General features: G+C 47.5%; 1 protein-coding gene across 3 annotated transcripts in view; it reads right to left on the reverse strand.

Moving 5' to 3' along the window:
• CLSTN2 (calsyntenin 2) overlaps nucleotides 1-27,050 on the reverse strand; it is a 650,414-nt gene that overhangs the window by 41,647 nt on the left and 581,717 nt on the right. For all 3 annotated transcript variants that reach the window (XM_060298550.1, XM_060298549.1, XM_060298551.1), the window contains exon 9: nucleotides 9,790-9,952. In XM_060298550.1, coding sequence (XP_060154533.1) covers nucleotides 9,790-9,952 — 163 coding nt within the window. The remainder of the gene's footprint in view (nucleotides 1-9,789; nucleotides 9,953-27,050) is intronic.

Below are 27,050 nucleotides of genomic sequence, written 5' to 3' on the forward strand. Positions count from 1 at the left end.
GGTAGGTAAATGGCCTAATGCCCTACGGGCAGAAGTTAGCGAAATTCTGATTCAAACTCAGGTCTTGCTTGCCCCCAAGCCTTTGACCTCCACGCCATACAGTACATATGGCCGGGAGAGTTCGAGCAGCATTTCTTGGAGGATGTCATAATTGGGGTGCTTCAGAACGATGGGGACAGGTTGGAACTGACACGGGGCTGGGGGAGAATGTCCAATGACACTGGGTTCTGTAGACACTGAATGGTTTCAGAAGCAACTCTCAATGATTTGTGCCAAGTTGGCTGGGAAACACAGTTGTCCTGAAAAATAATAGTGTTTGGCAAGTGTGATTTAACGTTACCTGCGTTATTCTGGGTCGGAGTTTGCACTGGGAATGAATTCCGCCTCAGCTTTCTTTCCACTGAGAGGTGAGCCCATCGACTGTTCACGTAGCTTTAGAATCAGTCATGTTCACCTTCCTCTGAGTAAAAGATCTGTGTCGTGCGAAGGTACTAAGTCTCTTCCCCTTGCAAAGCGTATGCGGATGCTGTGATCTTTTTTTTTTTTTTCTTTTCCTGCTGTTATTCCCACAGCTATTTAGTCTGAGAAACCCATGGAAAGTAGTGGGGGCCGCATTCCCTCTTGCTTGAGTTGGAGGCTGCTCTGTGCATGGTTTATTGATGGGGACACTCCTCAATGAACACAATTTCATGGATGGTTGGATATCAATTTTGAGCAATGCAAATGGTGAGACCATCTGAAATCTTGCTTTCTCTCATTTCCTCATTTCAGTGATGGAGACACACACGGAGCGCAAAGACTAAGTGAAGTGTGTAATAGACCCCCATAAGCTGCGGCTTTTAAAACTGTCCGTGCAACCCCGGGGGTTGAACTGTAGTTGCAGGGACTTGTGGACAGAGACGCTGTGCCATCAGGGCTGGCCATGACGCATTCTCAGCAGGCTTTCTCTATCCTTTGGTTTTTATGTCTCCCTCCCTCCAGCCTTTCCAGCAAACATTTCCATGGCATGTTCTAAGTGAGTGAAACATACGACTTATGGGATGACCACAAAAGTCATTACTCTGGGGTTGGGGACCTAAGTTGATGGAGTTAGAAGGGCCCTCATATATCACCCAGGGTGGCCCCTCCACTCTCCAGGACCACAGAGGCAAGACATGGTCCTCAAAGGCTCAGAGCAGATAAGCAGCAGTAGTGAGGGTCTGGAATTCTCGTCTGATTCCAAACTCAACCCTCCCATTAAGCCATAATGCGCGAGGGGCCTGTGGTTATCTTTGGCCTCAGCTTGATTTTGTCTGATCTGTGGGAAAAAATGCGCAGGGAGTTTGGGTAAATGGTTTGACCCCAGATTCCAGAATCCTCTGGTCTTCCTTACTTGGCTGTGAAACACCATCTGACTTTACATGTCGCTAGAAGTAGAGGTGATGTAGCAGCATAATGAAGGGTGAGGGCTCTGGGTGGCACAGAACTGGGTGCAAATCCAGGCTCTAGGTAACCTTTCCCAAGGTCCTTATGTTCTCTAAGTCTTAGTTTCCTCATCTGCAAAATGGGGATGATAATCACACCCACACCATAGGGTTGTTAAACAGAAGACAAGCCAGAGGTGAGCACAGTGCAGGAACTCAAAATTGGCCACTAGTTCTGGTGACAGCAAGAACCAAGGGACTCTGAAATGAGTCACGTGAGTTTTCTGTCTCTTTTTTCAGTGGCCTTCTCCTGTTTTTTTCTCCCCACTCTGGTGTGCCTCTCAGAGAAGTTAAAATGACACTGTTTTTACTCTAAGACCCTTGCCAAATTTTCTAATTAATATTACTTTCAGAATAAGATTCAACGTTAAAATTGTAACTCAGTTATACTGTGTTTCCACACATGAATGCCTGAATTTTAAAGCTGATTTCATCTGTGTTGTCTTTTTTTTGCGGTACGCGGGCCTCTCACTGCTGTGGCCTCTCCCGTTGCGGAGCACAGGCTCCGGACGCGCAGGCTCAGTGGCCATGGCTCACGGGCCCAGCCGCTCCGTGGCATGTGGGATCCTCCCAGGCCAGGGCACAAACCCGTGTCCCCTGCATCGGCAGACGGACTCTCAACCATTGCGCCACCAGGGAAGCCCATCTGTGTTGTCTTTAAACCAATATACCCTCATGTCAAATGAACTCCAGGTCCTAGAATCACCTTTTCTTGATTTTTTAGTACAGACAATGCAAAGGGACACCTTGTTAGTCATCCCTGTGTGTCAGACCATGAACCATACGCCTTTGTCAAAACAAACTCAAAAATGGGGTATAATTCAATAAACACTAATTATTGACCTTCTCCAGGACATGAAGTAGGAGGAAAGAGAAGGGGAGGAGAATCTGTGAAAGCAGATAGTCCTTACTTTCTGCAAACTCATGCCCTAGTAGTGGGTGGAGATCTGCATTAATAACTCCAATGAGATGTTTCCCAAACAGTGCTCCAAGAACACTATTCCACAAAGAGTGAGTTCCACAGTGGAATACGATTGAGAAACGTAGGTTAAGTAATGTCAAACTGATTGGTTTCTTGGCAGGCTTTTGAGAGCTTTGAATAAGCAAACGTGCATTGTGACTCTTCAATGTGGTGCTGTGGGGATGGTTTACGCAGTTTCCCAAACTGGACCTTGGCCTCCTTGAGGAAACTGTGGGACCGAGCTTCATGAGCCCCTCGGGAAATGCCACTTGAATGTAAGGCGGACTGTGCTAGCACGTGCCTCTTTCTCCCAGCAGCAGAGACCCCCAGGGATGCAGAATAATTTCAACACAGACTTTATTAAGAGAATTTGTATTAAATTAGACCAAGCTTATTAAGTGACGGCATGTATTCCAAGTCTCTGCACTACTTTTAGTGTCTGGAAAAAAAAAATGACCTGAAAATGTACAGCAGATCTCAGGTCCACATGGGGCTCTAATTCCTCTCTGTCTGAGGAACAGACGCTATTGATTACTGCAACCCTCAGGGTTATTTCTGCCTTTTTATTCCTTTTTTGGCCATTCCTATTCTTTGCCTTGACTCCTCCCCAAAGCCACAATGGGGGTTCTCTCTGTCTGTCCCTTAACAGGTTCTAATGTTTAGAACCATCCCCTTCTTTATCTCCCGCTGCTTTATTTGTTAAGTAGGGGGTAGGACTCAGCCAGACCAGGAGCTAGGGCAGAAAGCCCTTCTCATCCAAGGCCAGAGGGGTGCCACTGTCAGGAACAGGCAAAGCTAGACACTCTAGGGAGGTCAAGGTCCAGAGAGCACTGGACGAGAGGCCCCAGCAGAGGCAGGGATGAGGTGGTCTCTGGGGACAGAGCCACAAGCAGAGAAGTGTGTGATGAGCTCCCCCAAGAGCAGATGAGACTCAGGCAGAGGGCAGGGTGGTACTTTCTGGGGTGCATGTCTAGAACTATGTTTCTTCAAACATGTTCAGCCATTTCATTAACAGAACTTTTGCCCTGATATCATACAAAATGGATAAACCAGAGCTGCTCTGGTTCTCGTGTTGGGGGAGAGGTGCCCTGGGGTGTCACCTGCTGAGGCACCTCTCTGACACCCCGGGGACTCCCTAAGGCCGTGGTCTGGCACATCAGCAGGCTTCCCGATTCACCCCCACGACAGCTGAGTTACAGGCCCTGGTTGGTTGGTCCCAGTGTAGAGGTCCAGGCACAAAGCAGATGTGATTATACAGTTTTTACCTAGAACTTGAAGTTTTGCTGTTAAAAATGGATGAGTAGGGGGCTTCCCTGGTGGCGCTGTGGTTGAGAGTCCGCCTGCCGATGCAGGGGACACGGGTTCGTGCCCCGGTCCGGGAAGATCCCACATGCCGCAGAGTGGCTGGGCCCGTGAGCCATGGCTGCTGAGCCTGCGCATCTGGAGCCTGTGCTCCGCAACGGGGGAGGCCACAACAGTGAGAGGCCCGCGTACCGCAAAAAAAAAAGGTTGAGTAGGGACTGTAAGGAAAAGGACAAATTAATTAGTCTTTCAAAAGATCTTCTCCAATGGCGTGACCCAGAGAGAGACAGGGACCTGGTATTTGTCCAAAGGTAGCCGTTTCTGACTGATCAGACTGATCTCGGCCAGGAGAGAGGGTCTGATTCCATCCCCAGAACACTGACACGGAGCACAGAGGTGATGGTCAGGTGGCATGCAGTGGCCATGCAGAGGAAGGAGGACTTTTTGAAAGGTGAGGTCCATCCTGACTTCAAAAGCCCTTCTCAAGAATTAAAATATGCTGCCTGCTCTAGGCCGTACTGGCAACATTTCTTAAGTGTAAATGAAGTCTCATTTTTTTTTTTAATTACTGGAAAAAATACCAATGAAAATAAAGTTCCACCAATTACTTTGGCTTTCCAATTCACGAACAGGGCACAGTAGGCTCATTGGGGCTGCAGAACACTGGCCAGCCTCAGTGCTGGAGCCAGTTCCCGGGAGCAAGAAGCTGCTAGCACGTTATTTTCTATCCTCATTGTTAAACCCCAATCGGAAATTTCACCAATGGGAACCAGTTCCCTTGCCAATCTCAAAAGTACTTGAAAAACTCCCCACGATTACAGGCCCAAAGGGGTTCATTCACACAGCGGGCTTAGAGCGTGTAGATAAGTGGACTTCGGGAGGTTTAGAAACATGCCGAGATAAAGACTGCATTACAGGCCATCAACTTCACAGTGCCATGTCCTATTGAAAGACCTTTTGATGTCTCCTTCCAAGACGAAAAGAGAATCCAGGCTCCTAACAAGGCAAGATGGCGCACTATGGTCTGGTCTCAACTCCTTATCTCAGCCTCCTCTCAACTCATTCTGGCCCATGCACGTTCCAGTGGTAGGGCACCCTGGGCATGCTGACGTCAAGCTTCTCTGCCATGCTGTATGCTCTTGCCGTCTTTATCTTCCTAGCGAACTCTTTCTCATCCAATAAAGCCCAATTTTAAAGATTTTAAAGGATTTTTCTCCTATGCTGAAAATTCACCAATAGATTATCATTCCCCTCAGAGAAGATCAGATCTTCTCCATGCCCAGAAGCCTGGATGATCAGGTTCTCTCCTATACCATCAGCCCCATCTTCCAGCGCCTATAGATGGACCTGGGAGGGCAGGGTCTGAGTGTGAGCATTAATCCTGGGGAAAGGGAGAAGGTCAGTGCATGCAGGGAGCCACGGGGAAGATGGCATCACAGAGGCCAGAGTGTACCAAGGTCTTGCAGACAATCTGCCATATTGGGTTTAGGTGCAAGGAGCAGAGAAGGAGGTGGACGAGGCGACCAGCAGATGTTTTCAAATGTACACATTCATTCAACTGAAACATGCCAAGCACACTCCATGGACCCATCACCTAATCCTTATAATAAGGAGTAGGTATTACTCTAGATTAAAAAGAAAAAAGTAGGTGAGAAAGTAGGAGTTCAAGGAAGTTAGGGATTCTGCTGGATCCACACAGCTAGTAAGCGGCAGGGCTGGAATTTGACTCAAGCTCAATTTTTTATGACTCCTAAGCCTAAACTCTTTTTTCTTGTTCTGTAGAGGATCAGTTGAAGGAGTATACAGCAAGAGATTAGCAAAGAGAATACAGAGTTTCTGTGGCGTTTTGATTCCAGAGTTGTCAGATATCTCAGAAAGTAAAGGGTTTACAGCATTTGTATCAATACACATCAGTTCCTGCATTTTCCCAAACACATAATCACATCAACAAGATGACCAATCAGCAACAGTGGCAGCAAGCCACAGTGGAAGGCGAAGAGGCTTCGAAGAGTTGAGGTTGGGCAAATCTGACGGGGTGACCTTGGGTAAGCTACCTCACCTCTCAGACCCTCAGTTTTTTTTATCCACAAATGGGGACTTCCTAGTGCTTTCTCAGAGGACTGTAAACATCCATGTACATAAAGGGCCTCCTTGCAACAGTGGCTCTTAAAGTTTCCTCCAGGAAATGACATAAGGCACTTCCACTCACATTTAATTGGCCAAAGCAAATCACATGGCCACACTTTACTCCAAGGAAGAGTGGTCCTAGCATCTATCTGGGAAGAGCACAGAAATACTCAAACACCCTAGTGACCGTTCTTTCTCCCACACTCCTTTAAAGCATTTTTAAAAATCTTTATCTATTTATTTATTTATTTTGGCTGCATTGGGTGTTCATTGCTGCACGCGGGCTTTCTCTAGTTGCGGCGAGCGAGGGCTACTCTTTGTTGTGGTGTGCAGGCTTCTCAGTGCAGTGGCTTCTCTTGTTGTGGAGCACAGGCTGTAGGCACGTGGGCTTCAGTAGTTGTGGCACATGGGCTCTAGAGCCCAGGCTCAGTAGTTGTGGTGCACAGGCTTAGTTGCTCCATGGCACGTGGGATCTTCCTGGACCAGGGCTCAAAACCGTGTCCTCTGTTTTGGCAGGTGGATTCTTAACTACTTTGCCACCAGGGAAGTCCCTCTCCCACATTCTTTTAAAATGAACGTACACTTTGGTTTGAAAAGCATTTTTGTGGTATAGCTTTTAAATAAATTGTCATCAGGTATAATATTAGAATTTCTATTTATGGAGTGACAATGTCGTCTTCAGATGTGGCCTAGGTGGATATTGAGGAAGGAATCAACTCCCAGAGAATGGAGTCAAGGATCACAAAGAACATGTCCCACCCTAGCACAGCGGCCCTTACAGCATCTGCCCAGAGGGATTTCAGAATTGCTGTGGACCAAAGACTGCTGTGTTTCTCTAACTATTCCTCTTACATAGTGGAAATGTTTTTTGGTTATTCTGCTTCATTCCACTGTTCTATAGTGTGTGTGTGTCTGTGTGTGTGTGTGTGTGCGCGCGCACGTGTTTGTGTGCATGTGCACGTATGGAGGGGGTGATGGCTGTGGTGGTAGCAAATACTTCTTGTTAGTGTATAGGTCTCCAGAGCGAGTGGAGCCGCATCTGGGCCTGATAGAGAGCCTTCTGTGCATCTCAACCCAATGGAAAGATCATCAGGAATCACTCAGAGAACCTGTACATTGAGCTTGGCGCCAGTCACAGGTGGGACTTAGAGGTTGTCTCATTTAGAGAAGGGTGGCTGTATTTTTATTGTGGGAAGGGCAGTCAAACGAACATCGCTGACTAAGTGGACAGACCATAGTGTTCATCAGTGTCGTTCATACAATATTTCCAGTTTTTCTTCCAGACGTATTGTAGATTTCACTTCCAGGCTTTGTTGGAGTTAGGTGTGGCCATGTGACTTGCTTTGGCCAATAATGTGTGAGTAAAAATGACTGGTGTCACTTGTAGGCAGAAGCTTTAAGGGCTTGTGCACCGTCCCTCATGCTTTCTTTTTCTTCTTTCTCAGCGTGCAGCAGTGTGGCTGCTCTGTCTGCTTGGGAGAAGCAGAGAGGAGCCCCCTCTCTTCTGCAGTGGATATGAGGTGAGAATTATCTTAAATAACTGAGAACTGGGGCTTGGTTGTCACTACAGCACCACTTAGCCTATTCTAACTGATCCAAAGAGACCATCTTAATTCTTTTTTTTTTTTTTTTTTACCGTACGCGGGCCTCTCACTGTTGTGGCCTCTCCCATTGTGGAGCACAGGCTCCGGACGTGCAGGCTCAGCGGCCTTGGCTCACGGGCCCAGCTGCTCCGCGGCATGTGGGATCTTCCCGGACCGGGGCACGAACCTGTGTCCCCTGCATCGGCAGGCAGACTCTCAATCACTGCGCCACCAGGGAAGCCCTTAATTCTTTATAAAATCACTTTATTTTGGTGGGGCTGGTCTGCCCAGTTGGCATGTAACTGGGAAAAAGTGGTTTCAACTGGCCTTGTTAGAGTTCGGGGCAGGTTTCCATTGCAGGCTGGGGTGACAGGGATCCAGATGTGGTCCCTGAGGGCCTCTAGGGAAGAGTAGTGGTAAGGTTCATGGTGAGGACATGACTGGGGCCCCCTTATCTTATGGGCAGCATCCAGGCTATGTTCCGGAATATCCACGGGCTGACTGGGGGTGTCCAGCTGGGGCACTGAGCCATCGCTCCAGCGCAGCTGTGTTTAGTGACTGATGATTCCTGTGCAACCTCTAAATCGGTGCCTTGCTATACTAGTTAGTTTCATGGACTCTTGCCAGATGACACCGTCTTCCTTTCCTGTTATCCTGGGGAACTCTGCAATACTGAGGAAGCTCCTATCACATTCTACTGAAATGTCTGAGAAGCTTTCTACTATCCCGTGATGTACGTCAGACTTCAAGTAGGTGACTTCTGCTCAAAAACACACTCTCTCGCTCAGGCATAAAAAAGAATGAAATAATGCCATTTGCAGCAATGTGGATGGACCTAGAGATTATCACACTAAGTGAAGTAAGCCAGACAGAGAAAGACAGATATCATATGATTGGTTTATACGTGGAATCTAAAAAGAAAAGATACAAATGAACTTATATACAAAACAGAAATAGACTCACAGACATAGAAAACAGACTTATGGTTAACAAAGGGGAAAGTGGGGAGAGGGATAAACTAGGAGGTTGGGATTAACATATACACACTACTATATATAAAATAGATAAACAACAAGGACCTACTGTATAGCACAGGAAACTATACTCAATAGTTTGTTATAACCTATAAGGGAAAAGAATCTGAAGAAGAATATATATACACACACATATATATCTCTGAGTCACTTTGCTGTACACCTGAAACTAACCCAACCTTGTAAATCAACTATACTCCAATTAAAAAATATATACTCTCTTCTGTTGCCTCATTCCTGCTTTGTTTCCTTCCCGGACTTTGTGTCTCCAGTGCTCCCAGGGCTGCACCATTTGCCCTTCGTGTCATCTTCTCTTGCATGGGGCTGCCCAGAACTCACTCTTCGTCCCAGTGCAGAGGGGCCTATGTCTCCCCTAGAGGAAGCCAGCCCTCTGAAGACTTACTCTTATACCATAACCCACCTTCCCCCTAAGCCCCCATGGCGAATGGTCAAGGCCACCGATCTTAGTAACTTTCAAAGAATCCATCAACACGAGTTCGAGTCATCTCAAAGTGCTAACCTGCTTATTTGGGGAGCATTTTACTTCCCCTCTGCTCTCCCATTGGTACTTCAAAACAACCCAGCTGCTAAGGGGGCAATGACAAAGGTGCCAGCAAATCTGAGTGGGGAATAGAGAGGCTACCTGTATGCTCAGAGGGCTGGTTTTCCTGCCTCCAAAGAGATTAGCCTGGGTGCAGGGACTGGAGGAGAGGCAGCAGCAGAGGAAATGAGGAGGGAGCAGGGACCTTCAAGCGAGAAGGCAGCAAAGAGCCTCCATCCCTGGGGAGCAGGGAAGGGGCTCAGAGCTTAGCAGAACTTGAGGGCGGCCTCTCGTGGCTTTGAACCTATGCGCAATCCACCCGCTCCCTCCGTCCCACATATTTGTGAATTCCCGGTATAGAGGGTTGGGGTCTTGGATAATTTGATTGGGAATAAAGAGAGATCCTTGGCTCCTGACCTGTGTAGCAGTCAACAGAGCCAACTGGCAATTTTGTTATAAGATTCCACATTCAGCCCCACACAGCCCCAGTTTGAAACCGGCTAAGGTTCCAGAACAATAAAAGGCATTAGCAACTCAGAGGCAACCTGAAATTCTCACGTTTATCTAAAATCAAAATCTGGTCTCAAGCCAAGTGTTTATTATTATACAAGCGTAGTGCCTGGATTCATCCTTATTTTTATAAGTCCTGTTTTATTAGTAAGGGATAGAAAATTTTCCTGGCTGATTCTCATACCACTTGCTTTGCCCTTTTCTCTGTCAGTACCTTTCATGGACCGTACGCAGATGGGCCAGGAAGAAGGTCTGGACTTAGGGTTACCTTGCCAACAAGCGCCGACCGTAAGTTGCATGGCTATGTGAGACGGATGAATGGGCCAATCGTTGGTCACCAGGTATGGTTCATACGTTGCTCCATCCATGTATAAGGTAACCACAGGAAACTCCACATTGATGACATAGTAATGCCATTCTTTGTCACAAATCTAGTGGAAAGAAAGAGAAGCAACACTTAAAATTGAATAGGCAGTGAAACATCAAACAGACTGTTATTCTAATTATGAGAGAGGGAGAAGAGACCTTTAGATCAACAATGTTTATTGCAAAGAACTCAATGAACATAATGGTTGATATGCACTGAGGTTATAGAAACTCAAATCAAACGTGATGGGGCAAACCGTGGAGTAGAGGAACACCTGAGAAGCTAATCGTCAGGCAAACATTTGGCTATCGGCAGATTATCTCGGTCACATAATTACCAGCTCTCTAGGCTGGCAAGTCCTTGGTGGACAGGTGGAGGTGTCCGCTTAAATTTGCGCTGTATCAAATTTTTCTTAGTTTTTCAATAGAGAGAGAGTAGAATTAAAATTGTTTTTCTAAGCTCCGGGAAGGATGCTAGATTGGAAGTAGAAATGAAGAAGACGATAGAGAAGGGGCAGAGGAAGGGAAAGAGAAAGAAGAAAATAGAAGAGGAAAAAATTAGGAGTTAGGAAGGATCAAGGAGAAAGCAATGACCATGGGAAGAGGAAGAAGAATGAGTTTCAGAAGAATAGGAACCCCCCCACACCGGCAATTCCTTTGTCTCTAGATTAAGGCTTGTCTGAGGAGCTGTTGTAGTCTCACCCTCCCTTCAACCCAAGCAAAATAAATTCTGAGACAGACAGTCTGCCCAAGAGGACTCAGTTTTATCCTTCCTTAGAGTGCCTGGGGAGCTAGAGAAGAACAACAAGTGGGTCCTCCTGGCTGGACTCAGTGCACAGCACTCTTGCACTCATGTCCCCTCACAACTTTTGCACCTGTGATTTCTGGTCTTAGGCCTGGGAATGAAAATCTAACCTTAATGGGTGGGTAGAGACATTGGGGGCCAGGATAAAGTCACAATTCCTGACCTCAAGATGCTCAACTCCCACAGCATCATGCAAAATAGAAACCAGTATGGCACACGTCTTGGGAAAAGCGATAGGAAGCATAAAAGGTGACAAGGCTGGGGATGGGAGCCGCCTCCCTCCGGCCCCCTAAGCAAGTGTCTTGGAAGTCGCATTAGGCTCTCTCTCCTCCCCACTCCCTCTCCCTCAGATCCCTCTGTACCCCGTGGAGTCCACCTCGGAAGTGTCTCTCATCTGTGTCCTCTTGTCTCCATTGCCCCTGCCGTCTGTGGCAACGCAGACAGATGAGTTCTGCATGAAGGTGACCCCAAGTGAGGACGTCAAAGTCCTCCCTACACCCCGCTCTGGGTTAAATGTGCTGTTTCTCATGAATAGATAACACGAAAGGGATGCTAAATGATCTTTTCCCTTTCATTCTGGAATAAGATTTTTCCCCTTAATGTTCTTTTTATACGGTTCTGTTTCATGTCTCAGAAAATTGCTTCTTTTGAAATCCATTAACCTGATAAAGCCTGATGAATATTTTAGGGGCCCTTGGAAGGTAAGCAGGAGGGGTCCAGGCAGATGTCTCCGAAATCCTGTTCGACTTCACTGAGTGTACAGCTCAGTACCTGACACATCTCACTAGAGGTCCTAACTCTACTTACACCCACCTCCTGCTTTATGCCTGAGACCAGACACTGGGTTGGGTGCAGGGATCTTGGGGTGGGTCTCTGACCCAGGTGAGGCTGACCTAGGGGTGTAGGTGTGGCACCAAAGAAGATCTGAAGACACAATCTAGGGGTGATGAAAGAGTGGGGAACTAAGGAGAGTTCTGAATGAGGAAGCATCTAATCCAAGGAGACCCAGTGCACGCTGGACTTGGGGTTTGCAATCACGGATGGCCAGTCAGAACATCCTGGGAATGGTCTCTGAGGCATCAGGAAACCTCTGACCAGTCCCAGGGTGGAGAGCAGACAGATGGCAGTGCCGTGACCCTGTCCACACCTCATGCCCTTTGAAATACAGGCAGAACCCCATCAGGCAGCACTGGGGGGCTCCCCTGCCCAGGCCACCATCACCACTCTTCCAGTGGCCTCCCTCTCGGGCCCGGCTGCCATGTTGAATCCACGCACTGGCTGACTCTACATCACTCTGCATCTGCCGTAGCTGGATGGAGGCTGGTTCTCTGGCCCGCTTTCTTTCCCAACACTCACAGCATTTTTGTAGGACAATACAAAAAAATGCCAAGGAGGAAGCAAAATAAGTCCGTAGCTTCACAGGAGTAGCAATCCCTGTCAACGTTACAATCTTCTCCTAGGCATCCCCACATCCCCCAGCTTTTCTGAAATGTGCTGCATGAACAGCAGCCCCTGTGATGTCCCACCTAAAAACAGTGATGTCCCACCTTAAAAAACAGTGAAGCCTTGGTTTTTGTTTTTGTGTTTTCATTTCCCATGTCATTAGCCTATCCAAGGTTCCCAGCAGCCTCAAAGTATACACCTGTAACAATTTTTCAACCTTTTGGGAAAACGGAACTTTGCTATTTATAGCATTCCTATAAGCATCCCGTGAAAAAAGAGTTGGGAAAGGTCTATTTGGAACACACTGTACATACAACTTGAAAGTTTGCTTATCTCACTTAACATCAGTATTAAAATGCCTTTACTATCTTCATTTTACATGGCTGTATAATATGGATACATTCCATGATACTATGCTATATTTTATACTTCATTATTCCCTTATTCTCAGGTATTCATTGGGTACCAGCAATTATAAATGATACCACAATGAATTTCTTTTTGCACAAATGTTTCTCTGCATTTCTGATTATATCCTTGGAAGAGATTCCTGGAATGGAATTACTGGATCACACGTTGGAGGTATGTTTGAAGGCTCTTGACGATACATCATCCAATTTTTTCCTGCAGTAGTTTGTGCTTATTTATGTCCCTGCCACACAGTGTGAGACTGCTCGTGCACTGTACCTTTACCTCACTGAGGATTTAAAAAAATAGAAAATCCTGGCAATTTGGAAGGGGGATACGTTCTATCTTATTTTAATATGGCAATTTGGAAGGGGGATATGTTTTTATCTTATTTTAATATGGGTCACAAAAGATGGCAAGATTTATATTTTCCGAGGTCAGAAGGTAGGGCCTTCTGGGAGTGGGGAGCAGCCTGAGCTGACCTAGAGGTAGTAAAGGTTGGGAGCTTCCCCAGTGAGCTCCTAACTCGGCGTCCAAACAGAGGCTATCAGTCAGACTGGGTTTACTCCTGCAGACTTCCTGCACCAAGTAATCTATGAAGGCAGCTAAAGGAAACGCCTAATTAGGGTTTCATACATGTGGATCTGTGATGAGAAAGAGACCCTCATTAACCCTCTGCAGGGAAACTGAAAAATGATCAAGCCAGGAGGCAGCAAAAATAACTGTGTCAAGGCAATGGCTCCACCATGAAAGGAGGAAATTAGGCAAAGTGACCTTTCCTGGGGGGAGAGGAACTTTCATTCCTGAGTGTGCATGAATCCCTGGGGCACCCAGCTGGCACCAGCCATGTCCAATGCCACCCCCAGAGACAATGCCCAAGCTCTCAGCTGGCCCAAAGACGCTTTGCCCTCTGGAAACCTGCAGGTGTTCCCACAGTGCCTGGTGGTAGCTGCTGTCTAGCTGGGGAGTGAATCAGAGACCGAGGCCCAGGGACAAATGCTGGATATCCGCCCAAAAGGGTGATGGCAGGGACAACGCCAAGGAGGTCTGAGTTGGGAGCAGGCTGGTACTGCAGGGTTGAGTTGGAGACTGGGGAAGCCTCCCATGACAGGGGAGGAGATCAGGCTGCCCACAAGTTGGTCCAAATGTCCTTGAATGGGCCCCATTGGAAGTTCTGAGTTGGTTTTCCCAGGGAGTCAGGTATTTTTGAACGCAGTTATTCAACGTGAGATACATTTACCTATGAACCAATGTGCGAGGGAATGTACTAAGGGCTGCTTGGGATGCAGCACTTAGCAGATACATGCTTTGCCTGCAAGGTTTTCAATCTGGGGCAGGGCATGGTGGTGGTGGTTAGGTATCAAATACACAGAAGACTCAGATGCAATCGGAATTGAGATAAGTCTTACAGACAAGGTGCAAAGCACTGTGAGATCCAGACTTCTGGTTGAGAGAAGGTGGCATTTAGGGTGGTTAAAACTGTTAAGATTTCATTAGGAATAGATGGCAAGGAAAAATTCCAGGAAAATGGAGCAGAAACTTTTTATTTCCTCATTCATCTGTCCTTTCAATTGGCAAAGAAGCTAGTAGGTTTGGGGCAAATGGAGATTCACTCATTCACTCACTCCTATAGACATTTACTAACTGCATATCCTGCTCTTTGAAGAAAAGAAGGCACCTGCCCTCATGGAGCTTCCAGTTCAGACACAGAATTGACAGAAAAGCTTGTAATAGTTGTGACTCATGTCCACAGATTTGTGCAAGGCACCAGGGTGATGCCGTGGAGGGGGCGGGTGTCTGATTGCACTGGGAGGAGGGAAGGAGCACAGACACAGAGCTTGGAGGGGTCACGTTGGTTTGGGCAAGGTGAGGAGTGGCAGATGAGGCTGCAAGGATAGCTTGGAACTGAGGCCCGAGGACTTGAACAGCTTTTCTTCTGTAGGCAACAGGACTTGTGGGGGTTTGGGGGCTGCAGGAGGATGGTCGTCATAGCAACAATCAATCTTGGAACAAGCTTCTCAATGTCAAAGCAGCTTTTCCTCTCCCTTGTACTATTTAATCCTCACTGCAACCCTGTAAAGCAGGAGGACCAGTTGTGTCTTGGGCAGAAAATTATTAGAAAATACAGGGAAAGAAATGACATGGTTTCTAACCTCAAGGCGTTGCTACTGGATGTTAAGTGAACCACAACCCCATGGTGGGCTTCCCTGCTTGGCCTCTCTTCTTTCCATTCCATACACAGCCACCGGCTCAGCTTTGCATGCAGACTGCCAAATCAGGATCTTGAGCAGATACTTATCTTCTGAGCGATGGACTCACATGTCAGATTGCCCCTGAATGGTCCACTAGATGTTCCACAGGCACTTCAAACTCACCATGTCCAATATTGAGCTCTACAGCCCCGTGCTCCAGCCCTGCCTGCTCCCTGTTCTGTGTTCCCTGCCTCAGCAAATGCTCCTTCATCCAATCTGTCATCCAAGCTGGGACACTGGGCATTGCTTTCAACTTCCTCCCTCTGCCCCTCCCTCCAGCTAAGTTACTGCCAAGTTCTGATGATGCTTCTCTTGTCCACTCTCATCTCTTCACCCTCGCTCCTACTCAGAGCTTATAATAAGTACTAGAGAGGGGAAAGGCTGAGAAAGTATGTGTGGGACAGGCTGTTGCAAGATGGAAAGCATTTCAGCAGGGGAAGCGGGCCAAATGTAGCAGGGGAAGGGTGGGAAAGCTTTGGTATGAGTGGGGGGCAGACAGAGTGAGGGGCTGCCCTGGGGCTGAAGGCAGCCACAGAGTGTGGTGAGCAGGGCAGCCAAGGAGGGGGTGGGGGGTCCACGCAGGTCAAGCCTGGGGGTCACGGGTTGGGTGTCACATCTGCTTTAGGAATTTCTGGGGAATTATGTTCTGGACTTTGGGAAAATACGTAAAGCTTCCTAATCCTCAACTCCATCTGTACAGTGAGGATAATAATAGTATCTACATCGTAGGGTTACTGTGTGAAATGAGCTAAAATAAAGCACCCCCAATGCTTAGAGCATATTTTCAACCTGAACAAACCTGGAAACTCTTTTCCTTTTCCAAATACATTGAGATGCTGCACAAACTATAACAACAGCAATAACAAAATAAAACAAAAATAAGAGAGTTAGAAAGGCTCAGGCTATCAGCCATGGTTTCGAAGCCCACGAAAGTGAGGAATGTCTCAGGTCCCCGTGCAAAGAAAACTCGAGTTGGCATGTCTGCATAAAGCCTGGGACTGTCTGAAGCCTGGGTCTTGGGACAACCACTGACATCAACCTAAGGATGCTGGGAGGAAGCCAGCCAACCTCTCTGACACGTCTCCTCTGAGACGTTACACACCCAAGCCTGCTCTAAGCATGCGCATTGGCTCCAAGTGTAAACAGCCCACATGGTGTGGAAATCCAGAACTCAGACACTATAAAAATGCATCCTTGGGAGTTCCCTGGTGTCCATTGGTTAAGAATCCGCCTTCCAATGCAAGGGACGCAGGTTGGATCCCTGGTCAGGGAATTAGGATCCCACGTGCCGTGGGGCAACTAAGCCTGCGCACCGTACCTATTGAGACCACGTGCTCTGGAGCCTGCGCGCCACAACTATAGAGAAGCCCATGTGCCACAACAAAGAGCCCTCGAGCTGCAACGAAAGATCCTGCATGCCGCAACTAAGACCCGACGCAGCCAAAAATAAAAGTAAATAAATAAATAGATATTTTTTTAAAAAATGTATCCTTGAAGTCTTTAGGCCTTTATCAAAGATATACTCAAAACCTCTGGACAGACATGTGCCCACAACCTAGGGCATGAGCAGGACAATTCCTGCCGGAGATGAGCTCAGAGTAAACACTGATAAAACAAAGAGGGAACAATCCTTTGCGTGTGTGAGAAAAAGCATCAAAACTCACGTTCCAGGAACCAGAGAAAATGGAGCAATTGGAAGGGCGTTAGGGGAAGGCAGGTTTGAAAAAGAAGCAGAGAGAAATGTCAGAAATAAAAGACATAGTTGTTGAAACAAACAAACAAAAAATCGAGAAAGCTGACAAAAGAGTTAGTGAATTGGAAGAGAGATGAGATTAGAGCAAAATGAAAAATTTGATAAAGCAATAAAGAGAGATGAATTCTACGCATGATAGAAGGATACATTCCAACTAGCATCCTGTCAGATGTGTGAGGCCAGCGGTGATGCTAGTGGAGAGCAGTGCGGCTGGGATCCTGAGAAATTTGTACACCACGCTAAGGAGTGTGTTATTTTATTTTAGTGCCTTGTGTTCTAGAAAGCTTTTCTTTATTGCAACAGCCTTATCAAGTGTTAGATTCAGATGACAGTGCTATATAAGCTCCTGCAGGGTAGGTCAAAACTGAACTGGAGAGCTCCTGAAATGGAGAGCTATTGAACCAGGAGGACAGAAAGCATGCAAACTGGGTTCTCACTGAGGACCTGCAAGGCCATCTGCCCTCAGGCCACTGTTTTGGAACATTAGAAAGATGAAGTCTTAGTTAGTGCCAAGATCAACCACATGCCAGAGCAAAGACGCCACTCTTATTTGCAAATCTATTTAAGATTTCCCCAGGAGGTTGCCTGCACTTCTGAACTGGCAGGGAGAAGTTCAGTGGGTTTTCAGCAGTAAGTGTTTATGACAGCTCAGAAAGCACCCGCTGGGCCTCCTGTCAAAAAGCAATCGACAGATGAATGGATAAAGAAGATGTGGCACATATATACAATGGAATATTACTCAGCCATAAAAAGAAATGAAATTGAGCTATTTGTAATGAGGTGGATGGACCTAGAGTCTGTCATACAGAGTGAAGTAAGTCAGAAAGAGAAAAAAAATTACCGTATGCTAACACATATATATGGAATCTGAAAAAAAAAAAGGTCATGAAGAACCTAGGGGCAAGATGGGAATAAAGATGCAGACCTACTAGAGAATGGACTTGAGGATACAGGGAGGGGAAGGGTAAGCTGGGACAAAGTGAGAGAGTGGCATGGACATATATACACTACCAAATGTAAAATAGATAGCTAGTGGGAAGCAGCCACATAGCACAGGGAGGTCAGCTACGTGCTTTGTGACCACCTAGAGGGGTGGGGTGGGGAGGGTGGGAGGGAGGGAGACGCAACAGGGAAGAGATATGGGGATATATGTATATGTATAGGTGATTCACATTGTTATAAAGCAGAAACTAACACACAATTGTAAAGTAATTATACTCCAATAAAGATGTTAAAATAAAAAAAAAATTAAAAAACAACTGCTGGCTCAGGGCAGCGGAGCACAGGGGAGCAGGAAACATGAAAGGTAATCTGAGTCACACAGACCACCCCCATTTGCAATTTGGTTGAGGAACATTCGGACAAATCTTCAAAACCATCCTGAAAAACTGTTCTCGTAATTTGTGCTTGGAGAGTGTAAATCAAGAGTTTCTAGCACCCCGGATCTACCCTCATCCATGGGGAGAGAAGACACACTGTTATTAGGCAACAATGATTTACGTGGGACTCTGGCACCATTCTATGATTTTTGCCTACATAACCAACTCACTGGACCAGCTGGTTTTTTCCTTCCCACCACCCCCCAGCATGACACCCTGGGAAGATCCCTTAACTTTCAGGCCTTACTAATGGGCCTCATTTCCACTTAGTGAAAAAGTGCACTTCAATTGGTCTCTCATCCAGGCCAAAGCTTCTCTTGCCCAGGCTTGGGCTAATTGGCAAATTCTGCAAAGCCCCACAGAGGTAGGGTTGCCTGAGTTGATGTGCGAGCCAGAGGTTAGAGCACAAATCTTGCTCTCAGTGAAGTAGGGACTGTGCATTCCAAGGGCTCTGTGTCCTGCAGGAGTGAGTAGGCGGGACAGGACCAGCCAATGGCTATGTGGCCCCTCACTAGCCATCACTCAGGAAAATGTTCTCTGCAGACCCTTTCAGGCTTCTTTCCCAACTGGGTTTTGTAAAACACTGTCCTGCAAGATGTACCATGAACAATGGCTTCCAGAGACAAGAATATTTTGGAAAAGTTTTACTGAACACAGTAAAACAGATTTCTTTTTGCAAGGTGACTCAGAACTGTGGTTCTCAGAGTGTGAGACCAGCAGCATCAGCATCACCTAGTGCTATGAACTGAATGTTTGTATCCCCTCAAAATGCATATGTTGAAGGCCTAACCCCCAATGTGATGATGTTTGTAGGTGAGGTCTATGGGAGATAATTAGGTTTCAATGAGGTCATGCAGGTGGGGCCCCCATGGTGGGATTAGTGCCCTTATTAGAAGAGGAAGAAAGACCAGAGTTCCCTCCTTTTCTTTCTGTCACGAGAGACAGGGAGAAGGCAGCCATCTGCAGCCCAGGGAGTGGGCCTTCACCAGCAATCATATCCGCAGGAACCTTAATCTGGGGCTTCCCAGACTCCAGAACTGTGAGAAAATAAATGTCTGTTGTCTAAACTGCTGGTCTGTGGTATTTTGTTATAGCAGCCTGAGCTAAGACATTGAGGAACTTGCTAGACATGCAGATTCTCAGGCCCCACCCCAGACCCACTGAACAGAAACTCTGGAGGTGGGCCCTGGCAGCTTGTGTTTCAGCAGGCCCTCCAGGTGATTCAGATGGGCTAAGTTTGAGAACCTCCGCCTCAGAGAACTTAATATGCTAATGTGGCAGATAGAATAGTCAGTTTGCTGAATTTTCTGACCTCATTTATTTTATTTTCCTGTTGGGCACCTATGAACATCACCTGCAACAAAAAATCTCAGAAGACACATGGTGTGAGATTCATCCAGTTCATTCAACACAGGTTGATTGAGCGCCCACTATGTCCCAGGCACTTCCGGGCACTGGGAATGCTACAGTGAACACAACAGGAAGATTTCCGCCAGTGTTTCCCACTGTCCACCATATGCCACCGTCTCCCACCCCGCCACTGCCTGCATCCCTCCGCACCGACGCTGAAGCTTTCCTGCCTCTGATCACTCATTTCTCCCAGCTTCCCCAATAAGCATTAGGACTCCCTTGCCCCCCAAAACAAAAAGCCTCGCAAGCCTGCCCAGCTCTTTCACTCCTCCCTGGTTTTGGTTTCCGGGACGTGCCATGGAATTCACATGCAGACATTTTCCTCCTGAATTTCCTGAACAGCTGACACCTGTCAGGGCCCTGGGGCTCCGATCTGAGCCTCGGAGGCACGGCCTGCCTGTTGCAGTTTGTAAGCAACCGTGTACAGAGTGAGTTCAATATTTTCACAGGCCGGGAAGCACATATCTTCAATTAGACAGTTAGAAAAGAGACTATTTCTCCTCTGCTGCTCTTTCCCTGATCATAATCAGCTGCACAAAGACCAAGCGGATCGCTCGGCTTGAGAAAGGGGGTTGAAATGGAGTCACTTTAGGATGGGGTTGAGGTGTTCACAATCTCATCCTGTGGGTGCAACCCCCTCCCGCAAAAGACTGTGAGCTTCTCGAGGTATGGTGTAAGGGAAATGATGGCCACTTGACAACTACCGAACGAATGAATGATTACAGTAAAAGCCAGCAACAGTGGAATTGGTTCCTCTAGAAAAAGGTGGCAACCCTAATCTTGGATTCCAGCCTCTAGAACTGTGAAAAATAAATGTTTTTTTTTTAAAAAAAAAAAAAAGAAAGAAAAGGATGACAAGAGTCCAGCTCAGGAAGCTGGAGCATGATCATCGGGATGAGCCCATATGTGTGTCAAACACTTGGAATTGGGCCTCCCTGGTGGCGCAATGGTTGAGAGTCCGCCTGCCGATGCAGGGGACATGGGTTCGTGCCCCGGTCTGGGAGGATCCCACATGCCGCGGAGCGGCTGGGCCCGTGAGCCATGGCCACTGAGCCTGCGCGTCTGGAGCCTGTGCTCCGCAACAGGAGAGGCCACAATGGTGAGAGGCCCGCGTATCGCCAAAAAACAAACAAACAAACACTTGGAATCCTGGCAACCTCATCAGGTTGGCAGCACAAGAGGAAGGATTGCAAAAGCTCAGCAGGCATGGAGAGCTCCGGAAGGTGGGAGCCTCATGGGGTAAAGGAAGGAGGGTAAAAGTTGTCAGATACGGGTGAGTCCCAGTATGACTCTGGCCAGGAAAGGGTCCATGCCTATTGCTCAGTCCTCCCCGCAGCCTCTGGCTTTGATGCCCATCCTGGGAGCATCAGCACATCCTCGCAGTCCCACTGAGAGGCAGTGGTTTTGGAGTGAGCCAGCTAGGAGGAAATTTCCCCTCTGCCCTCTTACCTGGACTTGGACCTGGGGCAAGTTTCTTAAACTTGCTGAGTGCCAGTTTCTTTATTTGTGCAATGGCTAGAACACCCATGTTGCAGGAAGATTTGATTATGTATTCAGTGGATATTGATTGATAGCAGTTATGGGTCAGGAATTATTCTAGGTGTGGAGTATAAAAAGTGAGGGAAAACAGACGCAGTTCCTTCCCTAAGGGAATAGGCAGAAAATAAAACGCTCGCATAAATAAATGTAACATTATATCTGAAAGAAATACTAGGAAGGGGAGGTACCAGGTGCCATATGAGCCCCTAATTGGGAGGTTTACCTAGTTATGGAGACCGGAAGTGATGGTGAAGGAAAGGAGGCAGGTGAGGGGACCAGTGGGGTAAGAATGTTCAAGACAGAGGGAACAGTGCAGGCGGTGGCCCTGTGGCTGGAGCACAGTGGGTGAGGGGACAGCTCGTGACAGGGTGGGCAGAGAACCTGGCAGTACAGGTGTCATGGGACCATCAGTCTCTGCCCTTCTCCCCCAAACTCCTTGCCCCCAGGAGCCTTCCTGTCTCCTCAGACTGGGCTCTGTGCTGCCCCAAACCTGTGGAGGTGCCCATTCCCCACAAGGTGCTCACCCCTCAGCCCGACCCTAGAGAGGGGCTGTAGCATGTTCAATGCTGACGCTCTGGAATCAGGCCTCGCGGGTTCAAATTCTCATTTGACTACTTCCTGGCTATGGGAGAGCAAAATGTGACAGGACAAGCAAGCCACACCCCCTCTCTATGCCTCAGTTTCTTCATCTATAAAATGGAAATGATGACAATAGTAACCACCTCATGAGTACTGCATTTAGATGACTTAGTACCTATAAAACACTTAGAACAGCACCTGACATAGTGAGGGCTTAAGAAAAGTAGGGGTTATGGTTGGTGTTTGCCTGCCCCTCATTACCGTCATCCACTTCCATTGTTCCTGGCATGAGCTCTCTGCCCTCCCCGCATGTGGTCCAGGACGTGCCCAGCCCTCCTGTGCTGCCTGTCTCCCCACCATGCCACCCAGGCTATTCTGTGCCAGCCCACACCATCCCCGCCCACCTCCACCCTCCCAAATCCCTCTCAACACTCAAGGCACATATGTAATCCAGCATATTCCAGTAGCTACCGTGAATTAACTTAATACTATGCTCTATTTAATCTGATACATCCATTTATCATTTCAACATGTAATCAATATTAAAACTTAGATATTGTACATCACGTTTTACTTATGAAGTCTTTGCCATCCATTGTGCATGTCACACTAACAGCACATCTCAGCTCAGACTAGCCACATTTCAAGGGTTTGACGGTCACACGTGGCTGGCGGCTATCTCATTGGTGAGGCCAGTCCTTGACTCTGAGATCCACGAGGGCAAGGACCACGTCTGTCTCCGGGTTCTTGGTAAATGTAGATCGCATGAGTGAAAGCATGAATGGAGAGGTGAACAGCTGTCATGTTCTGCCAACCCCTCTCTGCTCTCCCCTGAGGCCTCTTCCTCTGTTACTGGGCACACAGCCTTTCAGCCATGATAGGGACCAAATCCTGGGTACCAAGTGCCCATGACCTTTCTAAAAATAAGGCGAGGGGAGTGCTTGAAAGACCTGGAATCCCAGCGAGCACTATACGGAGAGATACGCAAAGAAGGAGAGGTGGGTGGCAAAGGTTCACACTGTGTCAAGGAGGACAGACCCCATCCTAGGGAGCCCTCAGGCTCCTGCCTTCAGGTAGAGAGGGAGGAATGGATGTCTGTGAGGAGCTGCAGAAGAGCAGGTGGGAGGGTCCTCTGGAGCCTTCGACCAGCCTTCCGGCCCAGAGAATATCAGGGACTCGTTCAAGGTGAAAGAGCTTGTTAGTGGCAGGGCTGGAGCCCAGAACTCCTGTTTCCTGTCATCAGGTGCTTTTGAATGTTATCTCTTGGCAAAGATGAGAATGAATCATACGCTCTTTGAAGGGGACCCCAGTATATTAAACAGGTTGCTGAGACGCAGCTAACTATTCAATAATGTATTTGAAGAAAATTAATTTTTCATCCTGCCAGTCAGAATATTGAGGCTGGTTGTCCAGAAATACAGAGTCTGACTTCTCCTTGCAAGTTAAAAAAAAAAAAAAAAGAAGGCATCTCAGTGGATACCGTTAGAGAAACATAATTATAGTTTAGTTGATATATATCTTGGTGTGAGCGAATAAAACTCCTCTGAATAATTCAAATAAGAAATTCTGCCCCTTTGGAAAATTGAGCTGATCTTGAACGGAATTGGTTAAGTGTTTCCATCTCCAAAGACACAGCACAGGACAAGTCAGCCAGCATGTCCTACCTCTCAGATCTCGCCAAGATTTCCTCAGGTATTGGCTCCGTAAACCAGGTGCCACGTGGCTAACCTGTCTCACCTTCGGCCACATGCCTGCCCGGTGTGTATCTGTCAGCTCTCTGGCAGAGTAGCTGAGACAAGTGTGCTTTCCAAACGGAGAGGATGAATCTGCAGCACAGAGGCTCCACCGTGTGGGCTTCCCACACGGATCTTGCTCTGGTGGCCTCTGGAGTGCCTGGTTATAATTACAGACTGTCAGTGGGCCTTGGCTGTGAGCATCATGGTTGCTCCAGAAAAGACCCATCCCTGCCACAAGTGGATCACCTGTTCCCCCCTGCAGAGAGATTTCTGTAGAGAGGCCTGTTTGCATTTCACAGGGACCTCCAGGGAAAACGTGTGAACAGGTTGCCTCAGCTTGGAATTCCACAGCAAAGAAATTGGGTTCTTTGTTTGCCATTAAGTTTGGAAGAATTTGTGGAAATCTTTAGGGAACAGTTGTGGTTTTAAATCCATTAGCACATCCAAGGTCTTAAGACCAGTCTGTTAGGGAGATTTGCCATGTGGAATTTTCACACCTGGGTTTCAGTCTCCTACAAAGCTTTGGGAACGGTTTAGGATCCAGCAATATCTCTTCTCCCTCCCCACTTCCCCTGCAACCCCCCCAAAAAAAACACCCAAAGAAACATAAAATTCTGCCAGCACCAACCTTCCCTGGCTTTGGAGAGAAGTGGGGTGCTCTGACCAGCTCTTAGCCCAGGGTGGTCACTCAGCGTGGACTTCTGAGCACTGATAGGGTGCAAAGCACCTGCTGTTTCCAAGCTTGGGTCTGACTGTAGATATCAGAAAATACAAATGGGCTTCCACATTAACAGAAGTGTGGCTCATTCATCCTGGCTTCTATCCAAGCTACACTGTTCAAGGACCAGGTTTTACAAAGTCTTCAAACAAGACTGGGAAGGTCTAAGTCCACAATTCTGTGTTGGCCTTTGTATTAGGCTGCTAGGGCTGCTACAATGAAGGAGCACCCACCGGTCTTATAAGACCAAGAACTATTGGTCTTACAGTTCTGTGGGCTAGAAGTCTGAGATCAAGGTGTCGGCAGGGTTGGTCCTTCTGAGGGTTCCGAGGGAAGGTCTGCTCCATGCCTAGTGTTGGGTAGCCACGGGCCCTCCTGGGCTCACAGATGCCTCCCTCCAATCCTCCTTCTTCACATGGCCATCTTTTGATAAGGACACCAGTCATATTGGTTTGCGGGCCCACTCTACTCCAGTATGACCTCGTCTTAACTAATTCCAGTCACAACAACTTTGCAAATAAGGTCACATTCTGAGGTATTGGAGGTTAGGACTTTAGCATCTGTTTTGGAGGGGCCCAGTTCAACCCCTAACAGCCTTCTCTTGTTCCTGCCATGTTCCCAAAGTGCAGGGCTGGGACATAGAAAGTGCTCCAAGGCTATGCCCAGCATTCCATCCTACCACGCACCATGACAGAAACAGCAAAGTGGCCACATAGGTCACCACTGTGTTTTGGTTTGAGGAACGAAGATTCTTTGAATCCTGTGTAATAATGGTAAACTGTGAGATGTTATAGGTGTTCAGGAAGTACACATAAAAGGAGAATCCCTAATTAAATAATTTAATCCCATTGAAAAGTCTGCACACTATATTCATTCATCGTTCATCCATTCATTCATCCATTCAATGAATACTCATGCAGCCTGCCATGTGCTAGGCGCCCTGCCTCATGTGGAAGAGGCCGAGGTCCTGCTCGGGGAGCCTGGAGCCTTGGCTCTTCCAGGCCGTGCCTCTGAGGTTCCCTCTCCAGTGGTGTGGCAGAAGCAGGGGAGATGCTCAGACTTAAAACCACTTCATAGAGCATTCATTCTTATGCTTGAGTGTGAGTAAGATAATAAAATATATATGTAAATAAAATATTGGTCTCTACTTCTGGTTCCTGACCTAAAAATCCTTGTAAGTAAGGGCGCTAGGAGAATCTTTTGTTCTAACGTGTAGTCTCTGACCCCAGTTCCTGACACAGAGCTCCGAAGACCTTGGCAATTTCCTAAGTGACAGGAGCATCTGACACCAAACTCCTAACCCCCTTGGAATCTCCTGTGTGATAGAAATGTCATTTGTTCTAATGAGGTGACATCTGGTGGATGGAGGACAGTCACCAAAAGGGCCAAGCCATGATGGGAAGCTTGGAATTTTCAGTCGTACCCGCTATTCTATGGCGAGGGGAGAGGGGAGGAGGAATGGAAAAAGAGTTAGTAATCTATCATGCCTACATGATGAGACCTCCATAAAAATCCCAGCGGGGTTTGAGGAACTTCCGGGGTGGTGAACACGTCTATGTACTGGGAGCGGAACACACCCCAATTTCATGGGGACAGACAGTCCTGAGTTTGGGACCCTTCTAGACCTCGCCCTATGTATCTTTTCATCTGGCTGTTCATCTCTGCTCTTTATCTGTAGATTTTATTATATAAAACTTATACACATAAGTAAATGTTCCCCTGAATCCTGTGAGCTGTTCTAGCAAATGATCCACTCCAAGGAAGGGTTCGTGGGAACCCCCGATTTGTAGCTGAGCTGGACAGAAGTGGTGGGTAACCTGGGAACCTACTAGTTGAGATCGGCACCTGAAGTGGGAGCCGTCTCCTGTGACTGAGCCCTTAATCTCTGGGATCTGTGCTAACTTCAGTTAGTGTCAGAATTGAATTGAATTGTCGGACACCCAGCTGGTGTTGGACAAAATTGCTCGGTGTGGAAAAGAAAAAAAACCACATCTGGTGTCAGAAGAGTTATGAGTGTGGTATAGTGTGAGAGTTAAGGAAAAGCACACAGGAGAATTTGTCCTACATACACCGAGGCTCTAAGGGAGTTTCTGAATTTAGGAGGTAAGCGGAGGGTGGTGCTGAGGAGAGGGAGGGAAGGCCAAGGACGAGTGCTCTCCCAGGTCCTCATGGACTGCGGGCTGCCTTGCCTCTCCTGTGGCTCTTCCTAGAGATCCTGATGAAGGATGCTGTGTATGACCTTGGTCCTCAGTCCCTGTGTGACGGGGAGGTTCTCCTTATGAACCTGCTAATATAGCTGGGTCATGAAAACTTCTTCCCTTTGTTCCAAACTCTTGAATAAACTTTTCTTTTTCTTTTTCAGGAACTTCCTTAATAAGTTGCATTTCTCACAAAAGCCTGGGAGACAGACACCCAGGATTTAAGTCACCCCCAACTGGTAGGCAGACTAATGGTCCCCAAAGATGTCTCTACCCTAATCCCTGAAATCTGTGACTATGTTCCCTTACTTGGCAAAGGGGGTCTTCAGAAGTGATTAAGTGAAGGATTTTGAGATGAGAAATTAGCCTGGATGATCTGGGTAAACCCCATGTAATCTCAAGGGTCCTTATAAGTGAGCGGGAGGCAGAAGAGTCAGAGGTGATGTGAGGAAGCAGAGGCTGGTGTGGTGTGAGTGCTGACTTTGAAGAAGGAGGAAGGGGCCATGAGCTGAAGAATGTGGGCAGCCTCCAGACGCTGGAAAGGGCAAGGAACCCCATTCTCCCCTAGGGCTCCCAGAAAGAACACAGCCCTTCCAACACCGTGATTTTAGTCCCGATTTCACACATCTGACCTCCAAACTGTAAGATAAATTTGTGTTGCTTGAAGCTATAAGTGTGCGGCAACTTGTACAATAACAATAGGAAACAAACACACCCATCTTACCCAACTCATAATCCCTGCTTCTCCAAACACACTGTTGTCTTTTGGTTCTAGGCTCCGTTCTGCACCCTACTTCCATCGCTTGACCCTCCTTCTCCTACTTCTCCCACCCTGATTGGCCCACCCAGGCCAGCTCCTACCCCTCCACACCCTACTCCCCACACTGCTCTCCACCTCTCCATCCCAGCCCCAAATCCTTCACTGATGCCAGGCGCAGTTGCT

The sequence above is a fragment of the Globicephala melas genome, chromosome 4, assembly GCF_963455315.2.
Source record: "Globicephala melas chromosome 4, mGloMel1.2, whole genome shotgun sequence".
Taxonomy (NCBI): domain Eukaryota; kingdom Metazoa; phylum Chordata; class Mammalia; order Artiodactyla; family Delphinidae; genus Globicephala; species Globicephala melas.